General features: G+C 32.8%; 1 protein-coding gene across 1 annotated transcript in view; it reads right to left on the reverse strand.

Moving 5' to 3' along the window:
• The window catches only part of nAChRalpha2 (nicotinic acetylcholine receptor alpha2), a 216233-nt gene extending 209185 nt beyond the window's left edge, over positions 1–7048 (reverse strand). Inside the window, exon 1 of the mRNA XM_068387421.1 lies at positions 6996–7048. Coding sequence (XP_068243522.1) covers positions 6996–7022 — 27 coding nt within the window. The 5' untranslated portion in view covers positions 7023–7048. The remainder of the gene's footprint in view (positions 1–6995) is intronic.
• Positions 7049–11653: the final 4605 nt, after the last annotated feature.

An 11653-nucleotide genomic window follows, 5' to 3' on the forward strand; every position in this document is an offset into this window, starting at 1 on the left:
TATGACTATAATTTCTTTAAAATCACGCATTAAATACGTGACTATAATTCCTAGAAAATCACGCGTTAAATAAATGACTATAATTTCTTAAAAATCCCGCATTAAAAATATGACTATAATTCCAAGAAAATCCTACATTAAATATTTGACTACAATTCCCAGAAAATGCCACATTACATATATGACTATAATTCCTTGAAAATCCCGCGTTAAATATATGACTATAATTCACAGAAAATCCCGCATTAAATATATGGCTATAATTCCTATAAAATCCCGCGTTAAATATATGACTATAATTCCTAGAAAATCAAGCATTAAATTATGACTATAATCTCTATAAAATCCCACGTTAAATATTTGACTATAATTCCTAGAAAATCCCGCGTTAAATATTTGACTATAATTCCTAGAAAATCCCGCGTTAGATATATGTCTATAATTCCTAGAAAATCAAGCATTAATTATGACTATAATCTCTATAAAATCCCACGTTAAATATTTGACTATAATTCCTAGAAAATCCCTCGTTAAATATTTGACTATAATTCCTAGAAAATCCCGCGTTAAATATTTGACTATGATTCCTAGAAAACCCCGCGTTAAATATTTGACTATAATTCCTAGAAAATCCCGTGTTAAATATATGACTATAATTCCTAGAAAATCCTACGTTTAATATATGACTTCAATTCTTAAAAAATCCTGCGTTAAATATACTAATATAATTCATAGAACATTCAGCGTTATATAAATGACTAAAATTCCCAGAAAATCCCACGTTAAATATATGACGATAATTCCTATAATATCCCATGTTAAATATACAAGTATAATTCCCAGCAAATCTCACATTAAATATATGACTATAATTTGTAGCAAATCCCGTATCAAGTATATCATTATTATTCCTAGATAATCCAGTATTAAATATATGAGTATAAATTCCTAGATAATCCATCAATAAATATGAGTATAATACCTAGATATTCCAGCGTTAAAACCATTTTGTTGGATTTCCAAAGGTTGTATATAAGTTTTAATCAGTCCGAGATTATAAATTATATCTTTGTTTAATATGTTTACATAGCTCTCGATATAGAATTCACTCTAAATTGGGATCGGACTCAAGGCCTGGGGCAGAATTCGAACCCATGCCTCAATGTCAAAACAAAACCGACAGGCTATCAACACAAATAATAGTTGATTCCGACTCTGTTGCTTATATTCCTGTCTAAGTCAAGTTTCTACTTATAATTGTTATCAATCATCTTCACCATAATGGATTATCGGAAATTTTTTAAACAAGTGGCTGTTTATGTTACTTTTTGTTGCTAACACTAATGTCCCTAATATTCTTGAACGTATTTATTCTTTCTATAATATTTTTGTAAAATTAGTCTATTCTGGTTTTTTCAATCTCACTCTGATCCTAACATTGTAAATTTACTGACTGTAACTAGATTTTGTTTTTAAACTTGAAGGTTTATATAAAGATTTAGAAACCCTGAAGTATTTGTAGTAACAGTATCAAAATACACCATAATGTGAGGTCCATAGAATTATTATAATTCTATTTTAATTCTGTGTTTTATTTCTCTTCAGTTCACTAAACCCGGCAATACTCAGACGTGTCAAGAGAAAATGAAGACTAAAACGTCTAACAAGATGCCATAAGTTAAAATCGAAACCCTACCAGAAAACATCAAAGGTATTCTATCCGTGAGTATTCTTGTAAAATTGTTCTATTCTTGTTTTCAATATCTCTGATCCTGAAATTGTCGAAGTTACTGAATTTAACTAGATTTTGTGTTTACACTTTAGGGTTTTTTATAGATAGATTTCGAAGCCCGGAAGCATTTGTTACTTGAAATATACCATAATGGTAGGTCCATAGAATTATTCTACTGTTTTGATTCTATATTTTGTTTATATTTAGTTCACTAAACCCGGCCTTACGCAGACGTGTAAAAAAAAAAAAAAGTGAGGTGGTAGAAACATTAAAACAAGAGTAAAACGCCTAGCAAGATACCATAAGGTTCATAGAATTATTCTGCTATTTTAAATCTGTATTTTGTTTAAGTTTAGTTCACTAAACCAGGCATTACGCAGACGTGTAAAGACAAAAAAAAAAAAAAAAAAAAAAAAAAAAAAAAAAAAAAAAAAAAAAAAAAAAAAAAAAAAAAAAAAGGGGGGGGGGGAGGGGCGGTGGTGACGTGAGTAAAACGTCCAACAAGATGCCACAAGGTAAAATGTAAACCCTACGAGAAAACATTAAAGGTTCCTTCAAGTAGGCCATAACAATTCAGACAAGTAACTTTCAGAATAAAAGGGATAGAACTTCATCGATAAAATTTATACAGTCGTAGAACAGTAAATGATAATATATCTCTCTCTGTAATACAGAAAGTTCTATTATATATATTTTTATTGGTTTCCTTTTCTTTAACGACTCAGGCTGATGGTGGTTGTATGGGGAGGCTATATGAGAGGGATAGAAATTGAGGAAAACTAGCTTCCCCCAAAGATATATCGGTTAGGAAAATAGTTCCTATAGGAAAAGGTCGGGACTCTCCATCACGCCCATAAAAGTATGAATAATATCGACATGGAGCGGATGTATGCATAAAGGTCTATCGAAATTATGAATAAAGTTGATTGGCGATATTGGTCTCTCCCTTACAAAATGTGATGAATTGGTCGGAATCAACATACCAATGGAAAAAAAACAGAGTAATGGTCCAATATATTTTTTCTAATTCATTAATCAACTGCTGAGTTTGTGGTTATTGAAGAATTGTGCTCACTATCAGTATTGACTTAGAGCTTAACTAAAAACCTCACTCGTAATATCACGATAGCTTGCACATATTATTATTATTATTATTATTATTATTATTACCAGCCAAGCTACAACCCTAGTTGGAAAAGCAAGATGCTGTAAGCCCAAGGGCTCCAACAGGGAAAAATAGCCCAGTGAGGAAAGGAAGTAAGGAAATAAATAAATGATGAGAATAAATTAACAATATATCATTCTAAAAATAGTAACAGTGTCAAAATAGATGTGTCCTATTTAAATTATTAACAACGTCGAAAAGAGATATGTCTTATATAAACACTAAAAAAAACTTATGTCAGTCTGGTCAACATAAAAACATTTGCTCCAACTTTGAACTTTTGAAGTTCTACTGATTCAACTACCCGATTAGGAAGATCATTCTACAACTTGGTAATAGCTGGAATAAAACTTCTAGAATACTGTGTAGTATTGAGCCTCATGTTGGAGAAGGCCTGGCTATTAGAATTAACTGCCTGCCTAGTATTACGAACATGATAGAATTGTCCAAGGAGATCTGGATGTAAAGGATGGTCAGGGTTATGAAAAATCCTATGCAACATGCATAATGAACTAATTCGTAGAACAACTTTTAGAGAGTAGAATAAATCAAGCTTTAGAAATCTCCTTTAAAATACACACATACAGATCCATTAATAATAGTTTTACTATAGACTATTTTCTCTTGTTAAAGTGATGGTACTATAAAGAGAAACCAATACCTGAAACCCTATTTATAAACGTTAGGGTAAAATTTCCTTTTTAAAGAGAGACCCTATAGTACAATGAATCTATTAAAGAGGAAGGGCATACCATAGCCTTCAAGAGGAAGGACACAGCCCAATATGGTCAAAGAGGAAGATGATGCAGCTAAATTTATACAATATGGTTAAATAAAATGAAAAACAAAACACTAACATATGAAATCTGCTTTTAGAGGTAGGCCTAACACTTAAGGAATGATAGGAAGTATTTAAATCTTTGCTAGGAAAAGCAAAACTAAAGATGGTAGTGTAAGATCTATGATAGATTAAAAGCGACTCTCTCTCTCTGCAACATCTTCATGAATATAGGATTGTTATACATTATTCACGAGTAGAAATTACGTGAAGATTGCTACTTTACGTCCATTAGAGAGAGAGAGAGAGAGAGAGAGAGAGAGAGAGAGAGAGAGAGAGAGAGAGAGAGAGATGTAATATTTGACCGTATTATATACTTGTGATTACCAAGAATCAAATCACTTACACCAATAAAATGTGTGCGTGTGTAGAAGAGAGAGAGAGAGAGAGAGAGAGAGAGAGAGAGAGAGAGAGAGAGAGAGAGAGAGAGAGAGAGAGAGAGAGAGAGAGAGAGATGTAATATTTGACCGTATTATATACTTGTGATTACCAAGAATCAAATCACTTACACCAATAAAATGTGTGCGTGTGAGTAGAAGAGAGAGAGAGAGAGAGAGAGAGAGAGAGAGAGAGAGAGAGAGAGAGAGAGAGAGAGAGAGAGAGAGAGAGAGATAAATGTAATATTTGAATGTATTATTTACTTGTGATTTCCTGGAATCAAACCACTTACACCAATAAAATGTGTGCGTGTGTGTGTGTGTGTTAGTAGAAGAGAGAGAGAGAGAGAGAGAGAGAGAGAGAGAGAGAGAGAGAGAGAGAGAGAGAGAGAGAGAGAGAGAGGTAATATTTGAGCGTATTATTTACTTGCGATTTCCTGGAATCAAACCACTTAAACCAATGAGGGGAACTAATTACTTTTCTCATTACGGTATGAAAAGGAGTTTTTTTTTTTTTCAGTACTTTATTACTTCTCGGTGAAGCGTTTGATAAATGTATGGTACAGCTGGCTTCATTAATTCTAGTACACTTCACGGAAAGTTAAGGAGACAGATAACTATTTAGAAAACGAGAAACTGGCCAACAGTGTCCGTAAAAGAAAAGGGCTGAGCTTGTTAACTATTGATCAAAAGCATTTTTATCACTTTTACGAAGTGCTATATGGAGAAATATTGTTATTTGATTAACAGCACTTCGTAAAATTAATAAAAATGTTTCTGAGTATTATTATTATTATTATTATTATTATTATTATTATTATTATTATTATTATAAATTGTTAAGCTACAACCCCAATTGGAAAAGCATGATGCTATAAGCCCAGGGCCCCAACAGGGAAAATAGCCCAGTGAGGAAATGCAAGAAGGAAAGATAAAATATTTTAAGAAGAGTAAACACATTAAAATGAATATTTCCTATATAAATTATTATTATTATTATTATTATTATCATTATTATTACTATTATTATTATTATCATCAATTGCTAAGCTATAACCCTAGATGGAAAAGCCGGATGCTATAAGACCAGGGCCCCAACAGGGAAAATAGCCCAGTGAGGAAATGAAAGAAGGAAAGATAAAATATTTAAAGAGTAACAACATTAAAATAAATATTTCCTATATAAATTATTATTATTATTATCAATTGCTAAGCTACAACCCTAGTTGGAAAAGCAGGATGCTATAAGACCAGGGCCCTAACAAGGAAAATAGCCCAGTGAGGAATTGAAAGAAGGAAAGATAAAATATTTAAAGAAGAGTAACAACATTAAAATAAATATTTCCTATATAAAATTATAAAATACTCTAACAAACAAGAGTTAGAGAAATTAGATGAGAACAGTGTGCCCGAGTGTAACCTCAAGCAAGAGAACTCTAAACCAAGACAGTGGAAGACCATGGTACAGAGGCTATGGCACTATCCAAGACTAGAGAGCAATAGTTTGATTTTGGAGTGTCCTTCTCCTAGAAGAGCTGCTTACCATTGCTAAAGAGCCTCTTCTACCCTTACAGAGAGGAAAGTGGCCACTGATCAATTACAGTGCAGTAACCCCTTTGAGAAAGAAGACTTGTTTGGTAATCTCAGTGTTGTCAGGTGTATGAGGACAGAGAAGAATATGTAAAGAATAGGCCAGACTATTCGGTGTATGTATAGGTAAAGGGAAAATGAACCGTAACCAGAGAATAGGATCAAATGTAGCGTTACCTGCTACAATGTACAGCTGTTAGACGTCTCCCTAGCTTCCATTGAAAGTGTACCGGAATTAACGAAGCCAACTGTACAACGAGTGTTAAAATACAGAAAACTGGCTCAGTAATGTGTATCTACCATAAACTGTTAAGAATTTGCCGTAAAAAAAACGGTAAAAATCCTGGAATAAATGTTGCCAGGTATTTACCATTTTAAAGATATCTATTGATTTAAGGATGGATAACAACAAAAGAGGGTAAAAATTACAGTCGTCTGTATTTTACTGAAATACGGCTGGAGAACAGTTTATTTTTACGGAATATTTCTAATTGAATTTTTTTTTTTCCTTTTTTATACGCTATGCCCTCAATAATGGGAATAACTCCAAGACACTTTAGGTAGGAAATATTCTAACATGTAAGCAAAATAAATGGGACAATTGGCGGGACATATATGAGAATGACAAATAATACATAGACATTAGGGATAACAGAAAGGGTCCCTTAATTCTAGACCTTTCGCTCGACCTTCACCTTTACCTTTGACCTTAACATGTATTAATTGACGTGGATTTTCATTCACTCAAATATGAACCAAGTTTGAAGTCTCTGTGACAACGAGGTACAAACTTATGGCTGATTACGTGAATTGGACATTTTGCTTGACCTTTGACCTTGATCTTCCAAAATGTAATCATTTGCAGGTTTTTACCTAATAGTTAATCCCTGCAAGTTTCATTACTCTACAATTTAAGTTGTGGCCTGGAAGCTGTTCACGAAATACGCAAACAGGGGCGAAAACATAACCTCTTTCTAACTTCGCTGGCGGAGGTAATAATAATAATAAAGGCTATGTACGCAACAAGTAATGGTAATAACTGGGCTACTTTAAGGACAAGTAATATAAACAAACAAACACACAAACAAAGACGAAAACATAACCTCCTCCAAACTTCGTTGACGGTAGGTAATGATAATAAAAAAAGGCTATGTACGCAATAAGTAATGGTAATAAAATGGGCTACTTCAAGGATAAGTAATATTGATAAAACCGGCTACTTAAGTGACGCATAATAGCCAAAGAGGCAACTTTCATAATAAAACATATTAATAAAAAAAAAAAGTTACTTACATGATCTACCCACACGTTTGACGTCATGATCTGCTCTTTAAGGTTCTGTAAGAGAAAAGAAGAAAGATTTAATTATCAGTTAAGTATATTTTGTCTTAACAGATTTTTACACAAGATTATCATATAAATTAATTCACACCATAGTTTTATATGTATATCTGACGTTGATCTACCTAAAAGCAAGGAAGAGAAATCTCGCAATATTCAGATTTTTACTTTGTAATGCTCAAAATAATTTTGACGTTTAAATATTTATCAAGTTTCTTTCCTTCTAAAGTTTCTTGATACACTTACAGTCTTGTGAATTAATAGGAAATGTGAATTACCAGGACATTATCCTTCAAATCTTTTTGGAAGTAAAAGGCACGTGTTGACTATTTAAATACATACGAGTTTTCATACAACAATTCAAAGAATTTTAGTTATATCTAATAAAGTAACCAAGTTCAGTATGTAAAATATCAAGACATAAATACCGAAAGCGAATTATAAAATAATGAAGGTGTATTAATTATAAAAGATTAATGAAAACAGCATTTATATTAGCCATTAAATGTGGAAAACCTGAAAAGCCATATATGAAAAAAGGAAAACCTTAAGACATCCAATTATATTTTAGATATCATTACCAAGTAACAAATCCCAGTTACTTCCCACAACCATAATAAAGCGATGACCAAGAAGAAATCATAAAAGAGACTAGTGAATATCAACTTAATTCACCCTCATTTCCATGCAATGAGAAGACACCTCACCTCCTGGTGTAAAGGAGTAAGCCATAACACGGTAAATAAGAAAGGCCTGGAATACCCGACAGGGGTAACTAATACGTCTCTTGACAACGTCATAACAGCAGGTACACGCCCTTATTACCACAATGGCTGCTATTCCAGCAATGAAAGAGGGGGCGTCTTCCCCGGATGCCTGGAAACGCTGGGTTATTTGGAGGAATGTTGAGAAACGTATGACGAAATGAGGAACAGTTCCGAGAGAGAGAGAGAGAGAGAGAAGAGAGAGAGAGAGAGAGAGAGAGAGAGAGAGAGAGAGAGAGAGAGAGAGAGAGAGAGAGAGAGAGAGAGAGAGAGAGATTTACAAGGAGTTACATTGATTTTGGATGTCTCAATGGAGACCGGACAATTTGCCGTAAACAAATTTGCCGTAGGACAATTGATTGTAAGACATTTTGCCGTAAGAAAAGTTGCCGTACGGATATTTTTCCGCAAGGACATTTCGCCGTAAAATGTATATGCTTTGTCGTGTATAGATTAAAAAAAATAATGAAGAGAGAGAGAGAGAGAGAGAGAGAGAGGAGAGGAGAGAGAGAGAGAGAGAGAGAGAGAGAGAGAGAGAGAGAGAGAGAGAGAGAGAGAGAGAGAGGTTTACAAGGAGTAACATTGATTTTGGATGTCTCAATGACTCCATTGGCTTTTGTGTAGAACGTATTAGTTTAAACGTTTAGAGAGTTTTATGATCTTGTCTAACTTTTTATTGAAGGGGGAGAGAGAGAGAGAGAGAGAGAGAGAGAGAGAGAGAGAGAGAGGAGAGAGAGAGAGAGAGAGAGAGAAGGAGTTACAATGATTTTGGATGTCTCAGACTTTTTGTCCATCCGCGGAGACTCCATTTGTGATTGGAAAGAGCGAATTAGTTTAAACGTTTAGTCTTTTTTAAATTATCTTTATCTTACTCTTGAATTCGTTCAACACGTTACTGTTCACTACATCAGCTGGAAGTCTGCCCTATGAGAGAGAGAGAGAGAGAGAGAGAGAGAGAGAGAGAGAGAGAGAGAGAGAGAGAGAGAGAGAGAGAGAGAATTTTCACAAGGCGTTATAATGATTTTGGATATCTCACAGACTTTTTTAGTCCATCCGCAAATATTCCATTTGCTCTTGGTTAGAACGGATTAGTTTAAACGTTTTATGTTTTTTATTATCTTGTCCAACTTACCGTGTTAACGTTCACTGCATCAGCTAGGAGCCTATTCCATGTATTTGCTAATTTGTATGTAAAGAAATTACCACATTGAGTGTGGTTGTACGTAAGTGGGAAAAGGGGGGGAGGGTTATTATATATCAAAGAAAGCTGATGCACGAGGAATGACTGGGCTGCTGAAAGGTGGTAACCTTTCCATTAAATAGCTGACCTTTGGTATGTTTCAGTTGAAATGTAAGATCAGTTATAGAGTCTCTCTCTCTCTCTCTCTCTCTCTCTCTCTCTCTCTCTCTCTCTCTCTCTCTCTCTCTCTCTCTCTCTCTCTGATAGTGTCTAAAATGTATTTATTTTTTCAAGAAATGGCTGGCGTTTGAGTCAAAATTAATTTTGTAACGTGAATGCATTATCCGATAAGGACATTTGTAAACGAATTTTTATTTTAAAGAAAAATGAGTTAATTAGAGAATTCGTCCAAAATAGTTTAAATAAAAAAAAATAATTTACCTACTTTAATATAATTGGAACTATATGAAAAGAGAGTAATTGATATCACACAATAATCGCATAATAATACAGAAGTTATATTACATTTATAAACATTAATAAAAAATATTTTATCTGGAAATACTTACAACACGTATCATGAAAATAGAAACGTCAAATAAGCGAGAAATTCAGTGCAAATTCTTGCAATGAGGTTTCTACATAAGACATTTGCATTCCCAGACCTAACGTCATTGAGTTGCTAAAAATACTTGAATATCTCTTTCCAGGGAGCGAAGCTGTTCCCAGCGTCATACACTCAAAGTCAAACACATACGTCACGATTTGCTTGTTTGTAAAATTTTACTCTAAAAGGTCTATTGTTCGCATTTATTTTTAGCATAACGGTTATCAAACCCTTTTAATAGGACGACGGTTATCAAAACCTTTTAAACAAAAGTATGTCATGAAGATTATAAATGAAAAAAAAAAACTAATTTAAATTTAAAAGTGTATTCAAAGAGAAATGATGATATCCAAGCGAAAAAGATAAATCCTCTTTATTTGTTGATGCAATTAAAATGATTCTTACAACCAGTGAAAACACTCACATTTTCATACAGTTGAAGGTTTTACAGATCTCGAAATCATAATGTTCCATGAATACATGCGTATTAATAAAACGCAAATATGTTTTGATAAATAGAACAAACATTTTCTATTTTAGCATATCTCCCTATACGTATGTAAATAAAACTTACAATGCTTTTCAACGTTGCTGGTATTGTGACGTGTTGTAAACACGAATATATGTGTATTTCAAAAGACATACTGATGTTCTATCACTTGTCAGTTGTTTGACATCATTTACAGTTAGTTTACTCATTTATTAATAGCAAAACGCTCCTGTGTCAAGGTTCAGTGTTTTTTAATGCCGATGGTTCTTTGACATTTATGCAAGTGTTCAATATATTATTCTTGTATTCATTTAGAAATATGTAGCTCAACTTAAAGGTCGCACATTCGTGGAATATTTCGCTTGTGTCTCGTGCACTGTTTAATATTATTAAAAATAACACCTTGACACACAAAAACTATTATTATTATTATTATTATTATTATTATTATTATTATTATTATTATTAAATGCTAAGCTACAACCCTAGTAGGGAAAGCAGGATGCTTTAAGCCCAGGGGGCCCCAACAGGAAAAATAGCCCAGTAAGGAAAGAACATGTAGAAAAAATAAAATATTTCAATTATTATTATTATTATCATTATTATTATTAAATGCTAAGCTACAACCCTAGTTGGAAAAGCAGGATTCTATCAGCCCAGGGGCCCCAACAGGGAAAATAGCCCAGTAAGGAAAGAAAATGTAGAAAAATAAAATATTTCAAGTATAGTAACATTAAAATATTTCCTATAAAACTATAAAAACTTTTAACAAAACAAGAGGAAGAGAAACTAGATAGAAGTGTGCCCAAGTGTACCCTCAAGCAAGAGAACTCTAACCCAAGACAGTGAAAGACCACGGTACAGAGGCTATGGCATTACCCAAGACTAGAGAAAAATAGTTTGATTTGGAGTGTCCTTCTCCTAGAAGAGCTGTTTACCATAGCTAAAGAGTCTCTTCTACCCTTACCAAGAGGAAAGTGGCCACTGAACAATTAAAGTACAGTAGAATTGTTCCATTTATGTAAAGGTTTAAATATAAGGTGGTGAAAGAGTTTTAAATACAACGTGATGAAAGGGTTTGTTTATAGTCATGATCATCAAAGCTGTACTAGTCAGGGACACCCATACTAGGTTGGTTTGTTGTGAGCGATCAGACAAAAGTTTCCCATCACCACCAATTCGTGCTGGGCAGCTTGGTGATGAAAACTGGCCAACCCCCAGACATTAATAAAGACATTGTCTTCAGTGGATTAGAACGGCTGTATTTGTTGCGTGTATGTTACAGTATATATATGGATTTTATATATATATATATATATATATATATATATATATATATATATATATATATATATATATATATATATATATGTATGTATATACATATGTATATATATGTATATATTTATGTGTGTATATATATATATATATATATATATATATATATGTATATATTTATGTGTGTATATATATATATATATATATATATATATATATATATATATATAATATATATATATATATATACATATATATATATATATATATATATACATATATATATATATA

Source organism: Palaemon carinicauda, chromosome 14, assembly GCF_036898095.1.
Source record: "Palaemon carinicauda isolate YSFRI2023 chromosome 14, ASM3689809v2, whole genome shotgun sequence".
Lineage (NCBI taxonomy): Eukaryota > Metazoa > Arthropoda > Malacostraca > Decapoda > Palaemonidae > Palaemon > Palaemon carinicauda.